Genomic DNA, 24577 nt, shown 5'->3' with positions numbered 1-24577 from the left:
TCATTCGCGTTCTGTCTCCCTGTACTTTTGAGACTCCTCTGCAACTCCAGCTGAGGTGCAGTGGTTGTTATTAGCCTATAGTAAAATGTGAACGATTATCGATGATAGGCCTATATGATAATACTGCTATGATGATACTGCTTATTGCAAAACTGAGAATTGGGCTATTAATCGGTTACAAGGTGCTGTCATCTATCCGAAACATCTACCAAGCCTTCTCTGGGTTTGTTGGGTGGGTAGGCCTATTGCAATGTTTAAATGAAGCATGTTAACCTATTTCATTTAATTCACTTCTGTGCGCCTTGTGTGATATCACTCAAGTCTTGATTTAGTTATTTAGCAAATTACTACCATAAGCCAAAAATCTGACTCTAGCTCAAAAATGTCGTCATGTAGGCTACTTTCTAAATATTCAACATCGGAAGCAGCTGCAATTGTAACAGGACATTTTGAAAGAGACCTACTGCGTTCATAAGCAGCGTCATAAACCGCCCTCAAATACGGTATGTTTTGTTTAACTTCAAATAGCATAGGCTTTGTCTGTCTACTTTTGAAATGACATGCGGTGCTGAACCCCTGGCAAATGCGTGTGTGGTCCTATCTGAAATTATTAGCGTCTGTAGTCATTGGCGCCTGCAGGTGGCTACTCAGTGTTGGGGTCGTTACTCAAAAAAGTAATGTATTAAGCCTACACATTACTCGCTACTGTAAAAAAAATGTAATCTATTGCATAACTTCTTTACTCTCTATGGGGATTAACACCTTATTAGGCTACCTTCAGTTCACCTAACGCTGGTTGATGCGCACTCTCTTCTTGGTCTTTGTTAAAACTCTAGCATCAGAGTTCTGTACGAGTTCCAATTTCTTTATATGTTTTTTGGGAGACCGGTAAAAAGTACATTGCAATAGTCTAACCTGCTAGTGATAAAGGCATGGATTAGTTTTTCTGTATGTGTTTCTGTATTCTGTATGTAGTTAAAAAGGGCAGCACGACAATGTTTCTCAGGTGGAAATAAGCTGTTACTGATATGGGCCTTGAAGCTTACTCTGTATCTAAGAGGACACCTAGGCTTATTACTTTTGGTTTGACCTGGTGTGCCAGGTTCCCAAGATTACGGAGAACGATGTCTCGCTTTGATTTTGATCCAACCAAAAGTATCTATGTTTTGTTATCATGCTTTAAAAACATTTTGCTCATCCACTCATTAATGGAGGTTAAGCATGTGATAAGGGAGCAAGGGCCATCTGGACTGTGTCTCCGCAGAAATATAATTGGGTATCATCTGCATAGCTGTGAAGTCTACATTATGCTGACTTATGATGTTTCCTAACTGAAACATATATAGGGAAAAGAGCAGAGGACCAAGACAGCTCCCCTGGGCTACTGTACACTGAAAGGCAAGTCATGTTTTACAGACACATGATCTCCTAGACTAACATAAAAATCTCTGCCAGTAATGTAGGTTTGAAACCAGTTTAGGACATTATCAGAGACCCACACACTTCGCAAAGCGGTGTATTAGAATGTTATGATCAATGGTGTCGATTACCGCACTCAAATCTAGAAGAATAAGGATTGCGACTTTGTTTAAGTCAGTAGCAAGTCTAAGATCATTGACTGTTTTAGGCTTACTCTCAGATCTGTGCTATCTGTGTTATAGGGCATGTCCTCTGAAATGGAGTAAACCTTCTGTGGCCTCCTGCGGATTAAATCCTGTGGATTACATTTTTTTCACTCTAAAGGTAGGCTATACAGGTGTAACCTGAGTCTCGCTAGATGAATTTCGTTCCGCGAAATTCATCTGGCGAGAGTCAGGTTAATACAGGTGTGGCAGGTGGGAGGGGAGTTGCAGACCATTATGACAAAAACAAGCAGGTAACAAGATCTGTTGTCACATTATGCTGGATCTCCATGATGGTATAGTGGTCTGTGGCATGATGGCTGACAAATTCCCAAGTAGCAACAAGCTATTTTTATTTTATTTTATGCTGGTCTCTAGACTTTATTCTTGTACTGTTGGACTTACTTATTTACACCATCACCATGACACTCACTCTCGTGACACTCACTCTTACCCTGCATATAGAACTACAAGCACACTATGTGGATATTTGATTATTTTTTTTTTTTTTTAGTATATTTAGTATTTTAGTATTTTTTTTTATCTTCTACTGTCTCTATTGTGCAGTGGAGTTTTTTATATTTACATACTTATATTACTTTTTCTGCTGTAAGTGCATGTTGTGTGTGATGACTGTACTGAGACCTTGAATTTCCCCTTGGATCAATAAAGTATCTTTTTTATTTATTTATTTATTTATTTATGTATGTATGTATGTATGTATGTATGTATGTATGTATGTATGTATGTTTATTTGACAGGGACAATGCTCAATATATACAGTAATTGGGCCAGATTATAGCCACAAGGCTAATTTACATCTGTTGTCCCTGAACAGGAGTTGATGTTAATCAAATTAAAAGACAAAGTGTATGAGTGGGGCCAATGACCCAACACACACATCACAGTGATATGTACAGAATAATAAAATTGAGTAATGAGATAGAAAATAAAACATGAAATAAGATGAACATAAACACAGAGACAAGAATCAATGACTAGAAATGTTCGCAACGTTGGTTTGCTTTCAACCATTTCTTAAGGCCTAATTTAAATGTGCATGGTGAATGTGGTGCTTTGTCTAATAATGACAGGAATGCTATTCCACAACTCTGAGGTTTTCACTGAGAAAGCGGTTTGGCCAAAGGTGGAATGCCTAAACACACGTGTGCAATCCCTCCTTGTGCAATCTATCTATCTAGGCTATAACTGCCTTTAGGAACAGTGGTAGCCTTGAGTGACTAGCTGTGTTGGTAATGGTTTGTCAGACAAAGGTGTCACAAACGTGCCATAGCCAATCCAATGTCAGCATTTGAAGAATTAGCCTACTCATGCTGTATCGTGTTTTTAATTTTTTTATCTTTTTTTTTTTATATCAAAACGCATGGATTGTGTTCTATTCTGCCCTGTTTATTTCTAGCCCCTATCCCTTTTCAGAGTAGGCTAAGTTTACAGGATGTTACAGGATTTGTGTTTGAAGTTCCAGTAGGAATGTGTAGAGGGAGTGGGGATTCGTGTTTTGTACATCCTACAATAGACACCATTACCACCTGGCTGTATTTATTGGTTGAAAAATGCATTGTTTCCTTTGCTTTTTAAAACAATGCTGCCTCATTTTCATCATCGGCTGTCTGATTGTAAGGACACTTTCTACCTTCATAAATTCATAGAAGTGGACCATGATGCGCAATTACCCAGAATGATGCACCTTTACGTAAAGTTCCTGCCCCCTGAGTCACCTGAGGGTATGCATTTTGTCTGCTCCGCCCACAACAAGCACAAATGACTATTCATTTGAGAAAATAAAGGTCCGTGCTTTCTTTCATGTAGGCTACTCTTATTTCGTTGGAACTGGATATAAAGGTACATTTTTCATCTTTGTTTAAGCTAAGTGAAACTTGTTTAGACTACCAGTAGGCGAACTATTATAGGCTAAATTACACAGCCTAACGTTTGTCTAGAATTGTCTAGAATGGGTTTGTAGCTCTCTTGAAAGGAACAGCTTAATGTAATGCAAAACATCCCCAATAGAAACTTTTCTGTGGTTTGACATGGTGTCTTATTTTCAGATGCGCATCTCTCCATTATTGCTCCTCCTAGCCTGTGCGCGAGTAAACGGCTATAGTTCAGGTCTAGTGACGGAGAGCTGCGATGACATGACGCCACGACACCAAGACTCAAGCCCATCGTCAAGTCCGCCACCATTCACCATCACAATCGATCGATATGATTACAGCGAAGGAGATGAAATCACAGGTTGTGATTCAAGTTTTGATATTGTGGGAAGCCTAGGCTACTTTCAAATAAGTGGCAGGCCTAGTTGATTGAATTCTGTCTTTGAATTTGAAGTAGGCTACTTCATACTAGTTAATCTGGGTGGACTATTTTATGATTTTGGCTTGGCAAATTGTTTACTAGGTCTTTAAAGAAAAAAAATCATAGATGGATTTGTGTTTCCAGTGTCTCTCAGGGCATACTCAACACCATTCCAGGGTTTCCTGTTACAAGCAAGAGAAGTTGGAGGAAGCAGTCCTGTTGGGGCTTTCTCTTTGTTCGGAGCTGAAAATAGACTCCTGGATTGTGGTGGATTGTCTGTATGTGTCTTGGCATCACAGGCCCAAACAGATACACCATACGGATGAATGACTGACTGACTGAATTAACCAATACAAATGTTATGACACCTTGAAAGTTTCCTTTTAGTTTGTTTAGGCTACCTAACCCTCTCATCTCAAGTCTGAAGTGTCATTATCATAACAAGCAATTCAATGGGAGGGAGCCACTGTGATTTCTTTACAAGACTGACAATCAATGATATGTTTGGTCCTTCTTACTTGCAGAACTCATCTGTTTCTCACTCATCTGGTGACAACAAAAACTCAGTTCAGAGCAAATGGAAGACTCCTCAGTCGGGACAGCTCAAAGACATAGAGTTCAGGTGATGCAGCTGCTTCATATTGTGCCATTGATGCCATGGATTTTTGCCTGCAGATTAAATCAAATTCTGATTGTAGATCATAAAGATTGTATGTGTCAAACTCAGGGCCCTCCACATCATTTTATGTGACCTGCGAGAGCCTGCTTTTAGAGGGGCCTACACTTTGTTATGCACTTGAAAATTTGATGGATGAGTGATGATGAGGGTTTCTTAATCTGATAAATGATGTTATAATAACAAAGAGAAATGTGAATGGGTACCACAGTATATTTTTACATGTATATAAATTAATATATATTGATGCACAGAATATTACAAAATGTTACAAAACTATTTTTTTTAAAAGTAAGGGATAATGTATAGAACACTGGTCATTATTGGGAAAATAAGTCCCGACAGGGCGAACCGGACCCCGGATAATAAACTGTAAAATAGTTGTACATTTGAATATATGCTTGTCGTCATGGTAATGGTAAGTCTACTTTCAAAGCTGGCTCATTTGTTGGTAATCAATAAAAGTAATACAGAGGCAATTGTACAATAATGTGTATTATACATATCATGATAGTCTTTCAGTTACAACCGGCCCTTTGAGGGCAACCATAATGATAATGTGACCCCTGTTGTAGGCCAACCTCTTCAGAACCTCTATGAATAAGCTATATGGTATAACACTGGTTAACAACATTGTCTTTAATCCTAATAATGTTTTAAACAGTGAGTTTGAATTATTAACATCAAGCCACAGATTCAGGATCCCATGATTTAATGGGCTCAGACTGAAGCTTTCCTTATGCTCCAATCTAAGAACGTATTCCAGAACCTATAGTCAAGATCAAATAGGGATGTGTATTTTTGGTCTGTTGTGATTAATGCGGTTAATTAGAGTGCATGAAAATGCAATCTACTGTTATCCGATTTCTTCTTCTTCTTCTTCTTCTAACGCTTTTTCCGCGTTTGATGCGGCTTCAACCGTTTAACGTAGAAACTTCATTCAAACTGTGTTACGTAGGTCTTACTTAGACAGGTGTGGAATGTATTTTTCGTAACTTTGTAACTTTTATACTTTTTGAACTATTAATTAAAAACTATTAAAAATGTTCCTATAGACTTAACATTGGCGATTATGGCATCACAATAGGGCACTTGGAATCCTATGCCAAGTGTTCCGGCCAGAGCCATATGGTTCCGGCCATAGACTGTATATACAGTCTATGGTTCCGGCCACCTCCAGCAACTGTCTGTCTCAGGCTTTAAGCATACAATCTGGCTCTCTTAAGACTACAGATCCTGTTCAACTGTTTCCTCTGCCCACAACTGTTTCAAAATAAAAGTCTCCACTACAATAATTCCCTATTAAATAATTTAACCATTTAAGCTATCCAACCATTTAACTGTTCAACTATTCCAACTGTCAGTTATCATCAACTATGCCTCTAGCCTACTATATTAAACCACCACCTACCTAGCAACCAATTTAGCAACCATTGAAATTAAGCATCTATGTCAGTTTCCATAGCAACCAAGATGATTATACTAGCAAACCACTGTAGTAACTCCTTTATTTCTGATACTTAGCCACCATGGATACCCTAGCAACAACCTAGCAACGACTTCAAGTACCCTAGCAACAATCCAACCATTTAACCGTTCAGCCATTCCAACTGTCAGTCGTCATCAACTACAACTCCCGCCAACTGTTTCTTCTGTCCTCAACTTCAAAATAAGTCCTCAATACAATAATTTGCTTTAAAGTAATTTAACTATTTAAACTACTCAACTATTTAACTGTTCGTCCATTCCAACTGTCAGTTGTCATCAACTATGACTCCCCGCCAGCTTTTTTCTCTATCTGACCTCCATCTTTTTACCTAGATTATATTTTAGACAATATTCAACTATATTTCATTCAGCAGCCATTTTTGCATTTTCATGCACTCGTAATTCCCTGGAATTACATTCTCTAGTTGTATTGTGTGATATTATTTTCCAGTGTCACATTTGTGCAAAATTTCCGTGACTATTGGGTTGGGATCAAAAGTCCAGTGGTTGTCTACAACAGCAGCAGGTCTCCAGTGGGAAGCACAACTCGGCCCATCTCCACCCTCTTACCTTCTCCACCTTCTGGACCACCAGCATTAAGTCTGTTCTCAAATGTAAGAACCTACAGCGGAAGTCAATAATATTGGATAATGCAATTTAATGACACACTAGCTGCTGTTACTCGGTTGTTAAATCGTGATGCAATAATGTGTGGATAATAACCTTCTTTTTCCGGGTCCAACTGCTCCCTGAGCCACTCCTTTTTCCTCATAAGCCCCCTTCCCTATCCCATAAAAGCCATAAAAGTCATTCTCTGGAGCTCAATGTCAAGTTAGTGATTGACTTTAGAAGAAACAAGAGAGCAACTGCAGGCAGTGGAAATTAAAGGTGCAACTGTAGAAAGAGCAAACACATCCAAATTCCTGGGTGTTGTTTTTAATGATACGCTGATATGGACTGATCAGCTTTCATCACTGCTGGACAAATTGAGTGCACGCCTGTACTGTATGAGGAAGTTGCAGTCTTTCAATGTTAATTCTGATGTAATGAAAATGTTTGCTATGTCTGTGATATGTAGTGTGTAGAGCTACTGTGTTGTGGGATGGGGAGGGAATGCGGGGGTTACTGAGAAGATTTATACACTGAACAAAGGGCAGGAAAAATGGCTGGGCTGACAATTACAATGGATAGAGTATATTATGACCGCCTGGAGAAAATGACAGCTAAGATTATGCAGGACTCTTGTTACCCCCTCCATACTTGTTTGGGCAACAAAGGTTATGGAACATTGTGGTTAAGACCACCTGTGAGAGATACTAAGTGGTATGCTCTCTCTCTTATAGTTTTTAAATATATATATATATATATAAAGAAGCTTTATGTTGTATTGGCAGGTTGTGTATAGACACATCAAAATTGTTTTGAGACCCGCACTAGTTCACCATTCTTGGAGAGTGGAATTGTTATTCCGTTTTTACTTAAGTCTATGACCATCTCTTCTGTTGTCTTTAGATTGATCCCAAGAAAATTATGTGATCATTGAGTGAAACATAGTAATTCCCTATAATTAAAGGTCTTAGAAACAATGTTAGGGTTTGCAAGCTGCTCACCTTTTTAAAAGCATAAGGGTTTTTATAAATAAATAATTTTGATAAAGTGTTATATGCTATCCTGGAGTCATATTTGTGTTGAAAGTTAAAGGAATTTACTTGTGCTCAGTAGTGTTAGGTATCAGAATGTGCTCTGTCTGTATGTCTCTCACTCTATAGGTACCCATCTCCAGTGTTGACTGTGGAGAAAGTAAGGTCTGCTTTAGCAAACCCAATGACTGTGACCCTGCCAGTAGCGCTGACTGTTACTTCATGTCTGCCATGACATCACCTGCTGATTCATCAGTGAAGTTTGAGATATACGGTAGATCAACAGGGTACATCTCTTTTGGATTCTCTGATGATCAGCTTATGGTACGATCATAACCCACACTGTGTGCGTCTGTCCATATGCCTGAATATAGATGTTTGCAGTGCTGATCATGCCAGTGTATGCTGAACACTTCTGTTCAAACACAATTTACTGTCTAGGTCATTGTGTAAGACTTTAATTAAAGGTAGGCTATACCTGAGACTCAGTTTAGATTTACTGTCTTATCACTCTCTTATTCATTTGCATTAAATGCTAAATTATACCTTCCTGTTGAGAAAATGTTTCATGACCGAAGGTTATAGTAACATTTTAGGGAATGTGGTCAAAATTACTCCAAGACAACAGGTGTGAGACTGCAGCTTTATTCACAATACCGGAAGACTGTTACCCAGAGCAAATGTCAAGTAACAATCCCACACATCTGTGGGTGAAGCCAGTTCTTATACCCTTAACATGTTTGTGTCCTTGGGGTGAAGACAATCAGACACCCTACAGCAAACAGTCTTCTCACTCTCTGGAAATTTCCAGAGAGAGAGACTTTGGATGAAGGGAACCATTTTCTCGTAGCACATGGTTAAACTAAACATTTCAGTAAATGAGAAACATATAAAAATGATCCCACAGGAACACATGTTAACTATTAATACATATACAAACTAGTATATGTATTAATACAAACTAGTGCTCAACACCCCCATTTATTAGGTGTTTATTGAACAATTTCTTATTGTGTAATGATACTTAATACAGACGTTACTGAACCTAAACTAACGTGATACCAACTTAACTCATGTTTGAAGAGTGGGCTTCTCTGTCCTCTTGGTAATATTCTTGGTTCTGTGGTTTATACTCCCATTTTTCTTCTCATAGGGAAATGATGACATTTACATATGCGGAATGGATAGCAACAGTACTATTCAAGTACAGCATGCCTATTCTACAGGAAGAAGGGCTCCACAAATCCTGCCACTGGTACTTCTCTTATTTTTTTCTGACATCTCTGTAACTGCGTTCAATGTTTTTAGCAAACCAGAGAGGATGGCCTATCCAAACTGAAGTCTTGTGTGCTTACCTCCTGAAAGGGAAATGTTTCTGACATTAAAACATCATTTGTGGATGGAGTTATCAGCTGTAGCTTTGTATCCAAGAATGTCATCAGTACCCAAAGGAGTGCAGTTGGATCCATCTACTACATTTTGTTTGCCTATGGCGGTACAAATAATGGTATGGGATCAGACCATAAGCATTGTAACACTACAGTAGCAAAGTGAACTTCAAGCTTCAATAACTTAAAAATTCTCTCCAACACTTTCTTAAATCACAGGTGCACTTCAGTATCATGGAACGTCTAGATTTGCCAGCGATCAAAAAATTAACATCACCAGACCTCAAGTCGTCACCGCACAGAAACCTCAAATTATGAAAGCACACGGTGAGCGAAAATTAAGTATGTAATGCTCTTGAACCTTAGAGGGATTACCTGTTTACATGTTTTCCTCTCATTCAGGTGCTTTGATGTTGATCGCTTGGATGACAACGGGAAGCCTTGGCATGCTTATAGCACGTTATCTGAAGGCTGTCACCAAGGGAAGAGGGTGCCTGGGTAAAGACCTGTGGTTTCTGGTGAGCTTCTTTGGCAAAACAATTATTGTAGATACTAAAGAGAGATTGCAACAGTGACTAACACTGATTCATCCAGATGACCTCCATACAGGAGCATTTAAGTAAAATTGTCTCAGTGTATTCTGGTATTGATTGCCTGTGGCTTATTATTATGCTTATTGTTGCATATTGAGAATCAGAGTGGTGTTTTATGAGTTGTGATTGGCTCTACCCTTCATGTCTGTTTCTGCTCAGGCTCATGTATCTCTGATGGGGCTCTCTGTGGCTGCCACCATCATTGCGTTCATTTTGGCTTTCTCTTACTTCAAAGGCTGGAGGGGGGTGAGTGTGACCTCTGTGCTGTTATTTGTAGTTCAATTAACCTCTCGAAAAATGAAAGCAAACAAAAATGTGAATAAGTTACCTGTAATAATGGTGTGTGCGTGTGTGCGCGTGTGTGTGCGTGTGTGTGCGTGCGTGTTGGGGTTGCTTGTGTTTCACAGGGGGCACACCCAGTACTTGGCGTTTTGGTTATGATCTTGGCCTTTATTCAACCTTTTGCAGCTCTTTTTCGTTGTGGCCCACAACACCAATGGTAAGCAAATATTTAAATATTTAGAATGTACACAAAACATATGTGCTCTCTATTCTTAAATTAATTCTCACATGATTTGGAGGGCATCCGCATCTGTTTATTACATCATTATTAGCCTTTGTTTTTTTCCCCCAGGAGATTTGTTTTCAACTGGTTCCACGTTTTGAATGCTGTAGCAATCAAAGGCCTGGCAGGTAATACATATTTCAGCTTTGTACTGTTTGAGTTGTTCTGAATTGTCTGACAAAGTCAGTATCTTTACAGTGGCATTGCAAGCGAAAAATAATATATCATGGATAAGCGACTGGCAAAATATCATGTATGAACATGAAGGTCTAAACATTTTTCCACCTCTCCTTCCTTCCCTCTCCCCAGTGGCAGCCATATTTACGGGCTTGCAAATAATGGAGAGCTCCCAGGACAGGTGGATGCAAAAGGTGATGGCAGGGTTTGTGGGCTGGGAGGCACTGCTGTTTGCCTTGCAAGATCTACACATGAGGTGGAAACGAAAAGGTAAGGTAGCACAGCTCTATGCTGTTTAGTGAGAGAGGTGATTTGGATATCCTGTTTGATTATTCTAAATTCTGCTAGTTGTAGCTTACTGATGCTTTTGCATCCTTACAGATGAAGATGGAGATGTCTCAGGATTTGTAAGTACTCACTGAAAAATGTGTGAGCTTATCAGTTGCAGAGGCCTGTGTAGATTAGCCTACTTGTGTGCATATGTTATTGCATGTGTTTTGTGATCAAAGGTCATATCAGAGTCCAATTTTTTTCTGTCCTGTAGGTACACATCGAGGTGATTCTCCTGTTAGTGTTTTTCCTGGGAAATCTGACTTTTCTTGTAGCCCTGCTGGTTGGTATTGGAATGGCGTAGGCCTAGGCATGACCAAAGCAGCAGAGAAGACCACACACAGAAGTTTAGCCTAGGCTACCAACTTGTCAGTTTATTAAATATCACGTAGGCTACATCATCCTGCCAAATTTAATTTCAAATAGATGATTTATAAACTCTGTTATTGTTGGTGTTGTGCCATAATGTCTGGGTATTTGTCATTGTGATCATTAACATTGTCAATAAATCTATCTAGGCCTAGGCCTAAATAAACAGATTATGTGAATTTATTGTAAACATCTCCTGTCAGATTAATTCTGTCAAAATGAATTCTGTCCCCTAGATGGCGGTCTATATCTTCTTGAAAGGGTATGCTGCAAAATGATGCAGCAGCTTTGTAGCTGTCACCATATTAGAAATGGCTTCACAAAAACGTCTGAAAATGTAACCAGCCTAGGATTGCCCCAGGTCATATTAATGAGATTAATAGCCTAATAGAGCCTAATGCATTTCAGTGTGTAGTTTAGTAGAAAAGTCAACTCACACAGCAATATTATCATCATAGAGAATCTCGTCTTAAAATGTATAAGAAATAGTCTCTTGAAATGTTTGTATGATTTTTGAGTTATTTTATTTTATTGTATTTCTCGTTCCACTCCGCTGGTGTAGGGGGCAGTAACGTTTCTGCAAAGCAGTAGAATCTAGCCTTTTGTTAGCAGGCATTCTATCCGAGCACTCCGGCCTGGTTGGACGCAAGAGCAGTTTGTCTGCCGTTTCCAGTCATATAAAATTTATTATCAAGCCAAGGAGCTCCTGTATACGCCAAGAAAGCGGCCCAGATCGCTGAGACTTTCATCTCCACAAAGTAATCGTCCTAATATCGCATGTCCTCTATTCAGAACCTCCAAACTTTCGGTAAGTATGTCCTCTTTAGCCACCCAGCTAAATGGCTAACCGTTGATGTCGTCTAGAAAGCCCCTTGTTTTGTTTTGGAGAGAACGAACAGTGTTAGCCAGACTAAAAGCTAGTTAGCGATAGCTAGCTTATTGTGTAAGTTAAACCGGCAAATTTGCGGAAGTTCAGACCTATAGTTCTTGAAAGGTGTACTTGAAAGGTTAAATATCTAATTAAATTGGGCCAGTCTATGTTATAGCGATAATAAGCCTAACGTTACGTTTAATTTGGCTGTTATGTTAACAGCCAATTAACGTTTACCGTTAACATGTTCGGAAACGTTAGCAAGCTTGTGGCCTTCGTGTGGTGCAAGTCACCCAGTTATCGTAACACCCCCAATTATCACCACTTTTGTTCAGAAATTCTAAAACAACGATGTGTTTTAACACTTCAGAATAACATTTGCTAAATTAACCTGACATTTTTCAGTAGCCATAGGTCTGTAGATTTGAACAAAATCTGGTTTGTTTGTTAACGGGAGCATTTACTGCCTGAAATATCCGATTTTGTTTAGCACGCTCGGAGTTATAGTGCTGGCCTGATGGGTCGCCTATTTACACCGTTTCAACGGCACATGAACGGTTAGACCGAGAATTCTCGTCGTGAAATTAAAATTCCACTGGAGCTCCAAGCGGTTGTGTACACGCAGCCTTACAACACTGTCTTTGAGTGACGGTAAAATGTCATTTTTGGTACATAGCTAATTTAGATACACCTATGGTGTGGGTGGTTGCGTTTCTTTAGGAGTCTGGTGTCTTGGTTTGTATAGAAATTGATATTAAGTGACGCATACACGCAAGACGGTGGAAATACGGGACCGACGGTAATAGGGGGAGTTCCGATATCCTTCAGCCAGTCAAAAGAAGATGTTTTGTTGTGTTTGCTCGCTAGCCTTGACATAGAGACGCTAACGTTAGCGTTACTTGGATCATTCGCTAGCTATGCAAACTTTTACATTGATTGTGTTTATTTGATAGCTTTGCTATTTTGATAGTTGTCTTGGAAGATTCGTCTGTTAGGTGACGTTGGTAACCAGTTGAATTTACACCTGACTTGATAAAACCTTAATTGAATTCACTGGTGCCATTAGTTTAATGTTAAGGCCCAAGTAGCATCAACAACAAACTAGCAGCTAATGTTATTGCGAAGGCGAGTCAACTGTTGCAGTAACAGGATCTAGGCCAGTTTATGCCATTGTATTCGATAGCTGCTAAGTTACCGTTCAGACATACCGTTAGGGCTGAATCGAAGTCTCGATTTGAACCAATGCAAATCCCAAAGGCTTCGATTAATGGTGCAGCTTGTGACTGACACAATAGTCAATAATGTCACGTAGCCTGTCACATTCTTTCTGAAATCATGTCCTTGTGTGATAGTCATGCTTATCGATCAGAAGCACTGATGTGGCCCATTTCAACAATGTCGTAGTAATTTGAATATTTTCATTTTCATCCTGGGATTAGTATAGTTAATATTTCGATGTCATCTTAATGGATAATGCTTAACCACATATTTTAAAAATATTATATAGCCTAGTGAATCTTGAATTGATGCTTGACTTGTGTAGCATAACAAATCACAATCGGAATATCTGTCAGAGAAATGGCAATAAGATATTTTCCCCAAATCCCCTATTCTGCTATTCCTGAATAAGTGTTAATGTGTGAGAGTGGCAGCCAGTTCCTTTCTATTTGGCTTTTATATTATTCTTGCTTTTCTGCCTGATTATTGCTTGAATGGAGTTTTCTTCCCTAGGCTGTGATAGCTTGTTGATAAGGGTGAGCGCATTGGTACATAACCATAACCTGTTTGATTGACCAATAGTTTAATCGATGAATGTTGTTCATTCAGCTATGAGTTGGGCTGAGTGAAACAGAACACCACTCCCTAATCCTCCATGACATTTTACCTCTGAAACAGTTTTATTATGACTTTCCCTCAGCCTGTAATTACACTGGAAGCTCATCTTGATAATCTGGTGTGTGTCTGTCTCACCCTCTCTCCCCATTCTAGATCCCTTTGCTGATGCAACCAAGGGTGACGACTTACTCCCGGCAGGGACTGAAGATAAAATCCACATAAGGATTCAGCAGCGGAACGGGCGGAAAACGCTTACCACTGTGCAGGGCATCGCCAATGATTACGACAAGAAGAAACTGGTGAAAGCCTTCAAAAAGGTAACACTTCTCTGCCGCAAGGCTCCGAATTGAGGGCGTCCGTCCACTGCCATAATCCTGTCTGTCTCCCTTGTAGGGTTTATTTAAGGCTTACTGTCATAAAACGAAGCAGACACGCCTGAGCTTATTGGCTGCCATTGGCCTGCTCAGCACACTAAGCCAGGGGTCAAGGGGTCAGTCTGACCTCTGGTGTTTGCTTGTGTTTGGCCATTGTTTAGTTTGTGCTCGGCTTGCACAAATTAGCAAAAAGAGCACTTAATTAATCTTTAGACATGAACTAACAAATTGCTGAGGTTTAGTTATGTTGAGTGTGGACCTGAGGAATGACTTGCATGAGGAAGCTAATTGTGCGTGTGTGTGTGTGTGTGTGTGTGTGTGTGTGTGTGTCTAAAGAAATTTGCCTGCAATGGCACTGTGATTGAGCACCCGGAGTACGGGGAGGTCATCCAGCTGCAGGGAGACCAGAGGAAAAACATCTGCCAGTTCCTTCTGGAGGTGAGCTGTGCAAACCCATCCGCATTGCTGGGAATTTGGGCTATGTAGCATCAAGATGTACCAAAGTATAACTAGAGAACCACATTACAGCTACTTCAACATGCCTGCAACAGTATTTACCTTACACAAAGTGTTATTACAGAGAAGACATGAAATAGTAGGAGTAGTAATAGTAATCATGAAGTGTGGCCCAATTGTTCCTCTGCCTTTTCTAACATTATTATTGTTTTTGAATTCCCTTTTCTTTGTTTGCTTCAGATCAACATTGTGAAGGAGGAACAGCTGAAGGTGCACGGCTTCTAGAGTGATGCCATGGGGTTCAGGACTCAGGGCTCCGCCACACATCCTACCGTTATCCCCATCCCCTCCCCTCGCTTTCACACTGACAATGCGTTGACATCTTAAGTTTAGCAACATGTCTGATGCACCACTCCAAACGGCAATAAATGTGCAATGGTGTGCAATGTTTCAATGCAAAAACAACAACAACAACTCCAATCTCTGGCTCTCATTCCCCTAGCCCATCCCCTCTCCTCCACTCTAAGCTGTAATAGGAGAGGGGATGGGGGTTTGGGTATGGTGCTTCTTTCCAGTTGCTCCACCATGGTGGCTTGAAACCCTAGTCATTTTTCCATAGTGAATTCACTCGCCGTAAACACCCGCAGTGATTGTGGCGAAGTCTTTTTAATTTATTAGTCTTCAGTGGGAGCAACAGCTCATCATCATTCATGACAAATTCTGCTGCTGTGCATATGGACACAAGTGTAAACCACTTGTAAAGCCAGCCATTTTAAGAGGATGAAAATCCACTTTTAGTCTGTGGGTGAATGTGATTTGGTTTGGTTTGGTTTTTCAACGTAAAGGGCGCAACCTTAATCGGTAATTTGGTACAAGTGGGTGTAATGACTCCTCTTATCTATGCAATATATGGTGCATCATATTTTGCTGGCTGCTTTTTCTATTCCATCATTGATGTTGAGTACAACCAGAGACCTCTTGGAAATGCTTGATCATATGTCTGTCTCTGCGGCTCTCTTCTCTGGACTGTCTGCACTTGTTTGCTAACACTGTGAGGCCACGTTCATTGAGCAGAAGTCACAGGGTAATGAGATTATGCCAACGTTTGGCCTGCGCCCGAGAGAAAGTGAGGGCAAGCTTCCAGGGATCTTGTAATACGAACTAGCTTGTGCTGGGCTCCATTCTGCACCTGTCAGTTTTTGTCGGATCAGAGGTAGCGGACACGCTGACGTGGCCATAGCTGTTCACGTCACATTCTGAGCAGAAAAACAAAACATTCATTACTTATAGTAAATTGGTTGGGGGGAGCAGTGGTTGAAGAGTACTGTATTTTGCAACCCTTGTGGCATAGGAAAACCACATGAAAATACACTGCTCTTTCCTATCTGGGGAACGATGCAATGAATCGTAACCGTACCATGGACCAAATTGTGCAATATTGTTGCCGTTGTGGACGTGACCTTACAGTTGTGCAATAAATAAAACCGATTCCTTGCAAAAAGATACACTTAAGAAAATGATCCAGCTGCCTCATTGAAAATGGAAGGTGATCTGTTCTCTTAGGTTCTGTCTAAGTTAATGGTGACATTCCAGGGGAAGTATCAGGGCATTCCAGGACCTTGTTGACCTTCATGTTGTGCCTAATCTGCATCAGTCAGCCATGTCACTCTCTCTGGTGGTTAGATTCTTACTGAGGACTGTTACATGAGGGGAAAAGTAGTGAGTTTCATACAGACTGTTCAATTGTCAAATGTTTTCAGGTCATCATTTTTATTCACCCTCTGCAGAATTGGATTTAATCAAGACTTTATCTGAACTATAATAATGGAGCACTGTCTATGAACCAAATTATAGATAGATTTTTTTTCAGTTTTTTTTGTGGTATTTTTACCTTCAATGCTAATGTTATACTGTTTTAGCCTAGCAATAACTTCGATTATGTTCAAACATCCGTAACGGTTTCTCTCTCAGACAGTGGTTGCTAAACTTTTGCGTCATGCTTTGTTTTATGACTTTCAAATGACGAAATGATCAATGTGATATTCCTCCTTTGACCTTTTCAAGTGCATGAGAGTGCTTTTTATTTTTTGTTTAAGCCACAGCAGTTTAATACTTGAGCATCATGTTGTTAAACGTTAGCGCTGAATAAATAAACCAGGTAACTGATTTCTCTGTTTTAGCTCTGCGTGTTCATTTTGGATCCAGTCAAAGACAAAAGCCAGTTGTGCTGTGTCCTCAGGCCACTGTTCTGTGCTTAGAGTATAACTCGATGCAGGCGGCTCTGATGCCCAGACCTGCTTGCCATGGCTGGGCTCCTGCCGGAACACCTCTCCTCGGTTGTCTCGCACTGTCGGCCACCTGTGTCCTGTGTTTCCCTGTGCTAATCCCCTTAGCCCTGGCCTCATCTTCATGGCAGAAACGTGGCCAGAAATCCGCTTAGCGGCACAGGATGAGTTGAGGTAGGTGGGGTGGCATTTAACGGAGACAGAGAGACTCAGTGTGGCTCTGTCTGTCTGGGCCTCACCTGGTTTCTGTGACCTTATCAGCTTAGTGCAAAATGGTGTGAAGTTGAACTGAAGAAATACAGTTAAAAAAAAACTGGAATAAAAAGGTTAAATTGAAGCCTAGTAGTTGATTATGCTTGCCATCTACTCTATATAGTTTAGTCCGAGTTTAGCCATACAGGCCTAATCTAATGTTAAAATGTAAATTGACAGTTATATAAGCAGACTTATATATCTGAATATATATGAATTTGTCTACAGACATCTGACCCACAAACCAAGTCCTCAATACAACCTCATGGTAGGGTGAATGCTTTTGAGTTTTATTGCTGCTGTGACATGGTGATCTTGCTTTATCATCATTCTGTGTTTTCCCCCTGTGGGTCTGACTAATGCTCTCAGTGGATTCATCTCTTCCTCACTTCCTCTTCCATACTTCCTCACCTGCATCTTAATCAGCGCTCAAATGAGGGCTCTCTTCCTTAAGCCGCTATGCTAGGCCCTATATTTAGGCTCTGTCAGGATGTAAACACAGAGGGCCAGTCTGCCCCACCTCACATTTTACAAACAACCTGCCTTTATCTTTACTGTTTCAGTCTGCATCAAGCAACTTGATTTGGAACCAGGCTGGCTGATTAAAAGAATCTTGATCTCTGCATCTAAAGAAGTGCATAAAACCTGCAGGGAAGGGATAGATTGTAATTTCATTGCGAAGCCATATGTCTCCCCTCTTAGGTGGAATTTAGCATCCTTTGTTTTTCTTGGGGCATGCCACTGAATATTGATGTGGCTGATTTAGTAGGCCCAAGGAGCAGAACAATTCAGTGTGTCTTATGCTTGTCTAAACCCTTTTTTGTAGAAAACATTTGAAGAAAATTAAACTCATCTGTCAAACCAGCAGCTTGTTTTCCTAGCAGTGGCTGAAAATGCCCCAGCACTGACAAGTAATCAGTGTTTTGTGCCAGGCGTGGTGTGGTAGGCTATGTGCTAGTCCAGACGCAGACTCTGGCCGGCTGTGTGGGTGTTTTTGTGTCAGCAATTTCCTGCCCGTACCTCTCCGAGATTTCAGGAACAGACGGTGGAGTGAAAGAAGCCCGAGGCTACCCGGCGTCCTCTCCGTGCCACTCAATTAATTCAGGCAAGGAGGCGCGCAAGAAAGGGAGACTGGAGCTGTAACGGAGTTAATGATTGATGCCTCCGATTCATTGCCAGACTTCCTCCCTCTGTTTATGTCCATGTAGGCCTATGTTTGTTTGTTGTGTAGGGTGCATTTTAATGGCAATAACTTTAGTCTGTGTTTTGAGTGTAGGCCTACACTGCGTTCCAAATTATTATGCAATTTAGCCTACATTTTTCTCAGATTTTCCTAGTTGATGCACATGACAGTCTGTAAGTCATCAACCGTTAAGAGTATAATTTGAATTATTGAACAAACCTCCCAATGATAGAGTATTTTTTTTTTTTTTTTTTCAAAAATAAAAAACTCAAAATGCACTGTTCCAAATTATTATTTCCAACCTCCCCTTCCTGGCCAAGGTACTGGAAAGAGTGGTGGCCTCACAACTACACGACCTGTATGAGCCCTTTCAATCTGGCTTCCGCTCATGTCACAGTACAGAGACTGCCCTTCTACGCATAGTTAACAACCTCCTCCTGTCTGCTGACTCTGGTTCACTTAACATTCTCATTCTCCTTGACCTTAGTGCTGCTTTCGATACCATCAACCACAATGTTCTAATCTCCCGTCTGTCTGCTATTGGTGTTTCTGGCACAGCCCTCAATTGGTTTCAGTCATATCTCACCAACAGAAAGCAGTTTGTAACACTTGGTCCACATCAGTCCCCCAAGTCCCCTGTCACTCGTGGTGTCCCCCAGGGTTCTGTACTTGGGCCTCTCCTCTTTCTCATATACATCCTCCCTCTTGGCCAGATTATTCGCAGCCACGGTCTCAACTTCCACTGCTATGCAGATGACATCCAACTCTATCTTACCACTCCCTCTCCCTCTGACCCCCCACCACGCTCCCTCACTGACTGAATGCCTCTCTGACTTAAAATTATGGATGCAAAATTTTTTTCTCAAGCTCAACACAGACAAAACCGAAATTCTGCTGATTGGCCCTAAAAGCATCCTCACCAAATCTCCCCATCTCACTCTCAACATTGATGGCTCATCTGTCCACTCCACCCCTGTTGTTAAAAACCTTGGCATTCAGCTTGACTCCACCCTTAGCTTTGATCCTCATATCAAATCACTCACTAAGATTGCTTTTTTTCACCTCCGTAACATTGCACGCCTCCGACCCTTCCTCTCTGCTAGTGATGCACAGACTTTGGTTCACTCTTTCATTATGTCCCGTTTAGATTACTGCAACTCACTTTTCCTTGGTCTCCCCACTAAAACCCTTCAAAGACTACAATATATTCAAAACTCTGCAGCCAGGCTCCTCACCCATACCAGACGATCAGCACACATCACCCCCATTCTCCATCAACTCCATTGGCTACCAGTTCCGTCCCGGATCAAATACAAAGTACTACTACTCACCTTCAAAGCCCTCCACAACCTTGCTCCCCCTTACATCTGCGACCTCCTGACCCCTTACACTCCTTCCCGCTCACTCAGATCCTCTGACCAAAACCTCTTGGCTATCCCCCGCTCCAGACTCTCCACCCTGGGTGGCAGGTCCTTCAGTGCCTTGGCCCCCAAACTCTGGAACTCCCTCCCCCAACCCCTTCGTGCCTGTCCTTCTCTTCCTTTCTTCAAAGCACATCTCAAGACCTTTCTGTTTAATGAACACTTCTCCTCCACACCCAACACATAGTTCCATACAGATAACTTGTCTTTGTTGTATTGTTTTGTTTGTTTGTTATTGTGTTTCCCTGCCTTTGTCTCTTGTATTGTTTGTTTGTTTGTTATTGTGTTTCCCTGCCTTCCTACTATGTAAAGCGACCTTGGGTTTGAGAAAGGCGCTATATAAAATAAACTTATTATTATTATTATTATTATTATGCACAACAGAGTTTCAAGACATTTTATAGGTTGTAAAGAACTAAAAATGGTAATTTGTTGAATTTGCAGCATTCGGAGATGATATAAATTAAATCAAAAGTTATTTCAATCAAAAACAGGCCAAGTTACATGTTAACATAGGACCCCTTCATTGATATCACCTTCACAATTTTTTAACTTGCAGCCATTGAACTTGTGAGTTTCTGCTTTAATGTCTTTGCAGAATAGCCTCCCAGAGCTGCCAAAATGTCAGAATAGCCTCCCAGAGTATTAAGTTTTGCTTGATGATGCTCCAAAGGTTCTCAATAGGGTTGAGGTCAGGGGAAGATGGGGACCACACCATGAGTTTCTCTCCTTTTATGTGCATTGTCATGATTTTGCTAAGGGACTGTACGATATTTAGCGGGGGGCGGTCGCCAGACGATCGGGTTAAAAATGTTCTGCCTGGCCTCAAATGTTCTGCCTCAAATTTTTTTTCCAGGGGCCTCCCCCCGGCTCAAAAAATTCTCCTAGGCCCTCCCCCCTACTCATAGTTTGAATTACAGGGTGTACTGGGGGGTACTATACCCCCCAATGAAGACCCAGTACCCCCCAAAGAGACAGGAATATCAGTTTTGGGGGGATCAGATATTTTTTCTGATATTGTGAAAAAATATCATTACAGTTGGCTACAATACAAGTCAACTACAATACAAGTCAACAAGTCAACTCTATTTTCACTGTAGGAACATTTTAATGTAAAGCCATTTCAGACACCCCTATTATAGACCTTACCATTTTTAACCACCGTGGCGCTAGAAGCAACGGAGATAGAGAACGAACGACTTCAACTTCTCAAGCAAATGTCAACGTTGAATGACTAAACGCTACGTAGATTCCTCCAGTAGGCTAAATTCGGTTTGCTGCTGACGTGCATGTGTAAATGTAAGTTGCTAGCAGACGTTTAGCTTGTTGAAAATGTGCTATTTTACAGCCTTCACGTGTTTTGATCTTTCATAACTCATGTCAAGTCTTATACCTGCTACTTACCCACTGAGGCTAGTAAAGTGGACCTTGGTTAGTTACCAAGGTTAGTTAGCAAGATAATTCTCTATTTAAATAATTTATTATTATTATTTTACATTGTGGTGAGGTAAAATCGATTGTCATTTCCAAGGAGATTAACTCCAGTCCATAGCCTAGGTGTCCATTCTAATTTTATCTTGAATAAATTATTGTGCCCTTTTGAAATTAGTTTGGCACAGATCCTGTGTTGTTTTTATATTATGCACAAAAGGGTCTGATGAAGTTAAGCCTGTATAACAGTATATAATCAGTGAAACCTGTGGAAACATAAAAAGAGCCAAGTAGCCTAGGCTAAATAGTACATGCATTGAATTTGTTTTTAGCCTAATTGTTTAGTAGGCCTATTGTTTTTAGATTCTATTATTTCATATTTTTAGTTCAATAAATGTAGTTTCATCTGACCCTGATACTAGGCTATCTTAATGAAACTAGGATTTGATTTTATTCACAGAGACACTATGAAGAAAAGGAAAAGTGTATGTGTGCATGTGTATGTGACTCATTTGTAGGATACTGGGGGAGACCGGGTATGGTTGTAACACATTTTTCTTCAGCACCTAAAACTACCATTTCTTTTAAAGCTACAGTTCTGGAACTTTTTAGCAAAGTACCCACATTTGTCTACTACAAGTGGCAACCATTTAAATCTCTTCAACTATATTACAGAATTTGTGAGATTATGACAAATACAGTGTGTACCTTTGTTACAACCTACCCAACTACTGGGGTAGATTGTAACACCTATTGAGGTAGGTTGTAACAGGTAAAAAAAATGCAGAAAAACAATGGAATTCCATTTGATATACTGATTTATTGCATAAACAGGGTACACATGGTGTGAAAATAGATTCACCAACATATTGTATACCATACAATCCGTTCTTCACATAGAGAATGGAAATATATAGCCTATCGCTTTTCCTGAAGGGGTGTCTTTATTATTTTAACTCGCATCTTCAGCTTCTTTACTGTTGACTTTACTGTATCGATGCTAGTCTTCTCGTGATATTTTAAGTAGGCCTATTTGTAGAAAATATATATTTAATTAATTTTAACTGACCCGCCCGCAAATGACCCGAATATCATTAAGATATTTTATGACTCATAACCGCGGGTGACCGCGCTGCCCTACAAAGGCTAAGAGCAGTATCTGCACTTTTAAAAAAAAAAAAAAAGTGTTTTTGCACAAATAAGAAGTACATGGTCTGCTCTTTAATCTGTTATATATAAATTTAGCTAAATTTACATTTTTAGTTTGCAGTTTGTATAGAAGTAGAGTGAAACCAAGGCAGAGTGCAGTATCTGCCCTTACTGCCTTGATTTCACATGCCATTACTGCATTCTGCCTTTGTTTCACTTGCCATTACTCTTATAGGGTGTGTGTATGTGTGTGTGTGTGTGTGTGTGTGTGCACAGGGACAGACTGGGACTAAAAAAAAGCCCTGGACTTTCTTCTAAAAAGGCACACTACCATTTACACTCACATACATTAGGTGTCTATCATGATATTAAATGCCAGTGAAAGTATCATATTCATTCAAAATAGTCAGTCAGATTTTACAAAAAGTAATTAACATATATTTTGACAAATATAAGCAGCAGTGTGCAAAGCTGTCAATGGTTTTGGTGTGCAGCAATGCAATACAAATTTTGCCTAAATGTCAAAAAACAAAATGTTTAATATTCACCTCACTTTGATCTATCTAATGATACCCCTTGTTGTTGAATATAATTTGATGCTTATACTTGGTGTAAGAAAAACACAAAAAAGCTGTTTTTCTTAGTGCCGCATTTTTGCAGATACTGCTCTTTGGCTTAAGTGACCGCTTCATTTTGGGCAACACTGCTAGACGCCATGTTTAAAAACCTGCAAACTTACGAGTGGGGTTGTGGGAGATTCAGGTAGGGTTGCGACTTTTTGGACTCGCCCACTCTGTCAAAGAGACGTGAATCATGTTTTGGCCTACAAACCTTTTAAAATATCGAAAACGGATCATGGATCAGGAAAAAATAATTTTCCTCGGCCCTCCCCCCAGGCAAATTCTCCTGGGCCTTCCCCTAAGGCTTAAAAATTCTCTTAGGCCCTCCCCCCCCGACGACCGGCCCTCCCCCCCCCCGGTAAATATCGTACAGTCCCTAAGGAAGGCACAGTTCTTTTTGTACCACGGAAGAAAGTGGTCAGTCAGAAACTACATACTTTGCCGAGGTCATTTTCACACTGCCAGGGACCCTAAAGGGGCCTACCAGCTCTCTCCCCATGATTCCGGCCCAAAACATGACCGTCTGGACCATCTAGGGTTGCACGGCATCTGGACCATCTAGGGTTGCACGGCACTCATCCATAAACAAAACTGTTTGTATACCGAATAGTAGGTTTATGCACACTTGCAAACTTCTTGAAGATCCTACACCTTGAGGTTCGCGGGACTCCAGAGGCACCAGCGGCTTCAAATACCTGTTTGCTGCTTTGCAATGGCATTTTAGCAGCTGCTCTCTTAATCTTATCAATTTGTCTGGCAGAAACCTTCCTTATTATGCCTTTGTCTGCACGAACCCGCCTGTGCTCTGAATCAGCAACACATTTCTTCACAGTACGAGTAAGTATCGTGATGATCACGCATAAGTTTTCGGGAAATATCCAATGTTTTCATACCTTGTCATAGTGCACAATTTCACGCTTTTCAGCAGCGGAGAGATCCTTTTTCTTTCCTATATTGCTTAAAACCTGTGGCATGCTTAATAATGTGGAACATCCTTCTTAAGTAGTTTTCCTTTGATTGGGCACACTTTGCAAACTAATTATCACAGGTGTCTGAGATTGATTTCGATGATCCAAAGAGTCACAATACCATCCATGAGTTTAATTGAAAAACAAAAAAAATAAATGTTTATGACACTTAAATCCAATTTGCATAATAATTTGGAGCACTGTGTAGTAGGCCTGCTTCTACAACATGGGAAAGAAACTTCTTCCCCGATCACGCTTAATGAAAAAATGGATATGACCAAGCAAGCCTATATGCTAGAATGTAAAGGCGCGAACAAAAAGAAAAGGTCTTGCATATGCATGCTTCCTATTTGTAAAACATCTGAATGGAGCGCTAGACTTGGCAGTCAGTGGATTCTGTTATTTTTGTTAAATTTTTGCCAGAGGCCAACCAGCTGCTGCTGTTTTTTCCCAAGTTGATTGCTTATACCCTTCTATTTATTACTCACAAATCTCCAATCAGTGCCCCACTGCCATCGCAAATCTTCCAGACGTTTGCATTTTAGTGTTTTATTATAAATGGTCAGC

At 40.4% G+C, this 24577-nt stretch overlaps 2 protein-coding genes across 4 annotated transcripts; both read left to right on the top strand.

The window, feature by feature from the left end:
* The first annotated feature begins 574 nt into the window (after positions 1-574).
* zgc:163022 (putative ferric-chelate reductase 1) lies at positions 575-11332 on the top strand. 3 transcript variants are annotated; one of them, XM_042067707.1, is made up of 20 exons: positions 575-674; positions 1347-1398; positions 1662-1743; positions 3453-3485; positions 3692-3878; positions 4083-4216; positions 4463-4560; positions 6554-6657; positions 6691-6716; positions 7872-8066; positions 8896-8997; positions 9108-9249; positions 9350-9457; positions 9533-9648; positions 9883-9969; positions 10131-10222; positions 10358-10416; positions 10598-10735; positions 10847-10872; positions 11010-11332. In XM_042067707.1, exons 1-20 carry the CDS (start codon positions 584-586, stop codon positions 11097-11099), a joined length of 1962 nt encoding a protein of 653 aa, XP_041923641.1. In that variant the 5' UTR covers positions 575-583; the 3' UTR covers positions 11100-11332. The 3 variants fall into 3 exon arrangements, with proteins under 3 accessions (XP_041923641.1, XP_041923642.1, XP_041923643.1); XM_042067708.1 differs by lacking the exons at positions 575-674; positions 1347-1398; positions 1662-1743 and adding exons at positions 1806-1876; positions 3293-3367 and having other exon boundaries at positions 6554-6716; XM_042067709.1 differs by lacking the exons at positions 575-674; positions 1347-1398; positions 1662-1743 and adding an exon at positions 3290-3367 and having other exon boundaries at positions 6554-6716.
* Positions 11333-11766: 434 nt separating this feature from the next.
* eif1b (eukaryotic translation initiation factor 1B) lies at positions 11767-16868 on the top strand. The gene is made up of 4 exons (XM_042067710.1): positions 11767-11972; positions 14025-14188; positions 14582-14683; positions 14942-16868. The coding sequence occupies exons 1-4, from the start codon at positions 11942-11944 to the stop codon at positions 14984-14986; spliced, it is 342 nt and encodes a 113-aa protein (XP_041923644.1). The 5' UTR covers positions 11767-11941; the 3' UTR covers positions 14987-16868.
* The last annotated feature ends 7709 nt before the right edge of the window (positions 16869-24577 follow it).

Source organism: Alosa sapidissima, chromosome 17, assembly GCF_018492685.1.
Source record: "Alosa sapidissima isolate fAloSap1 chromosome 17, fAloSap1.pri, whole genome shotgun sequence".
Lineage (NCBI taxonomy): Eukaryota > Metazoa > Chordata > Actinopteri > Clupeiformes > Clupeidae > Alosa > Alosa sapidissima.
The sequence above is the reverse complement of the archived record's forward strand: the minus strand, read 5'-3'. Positions and strand labels throughout refer to the sequence as shown.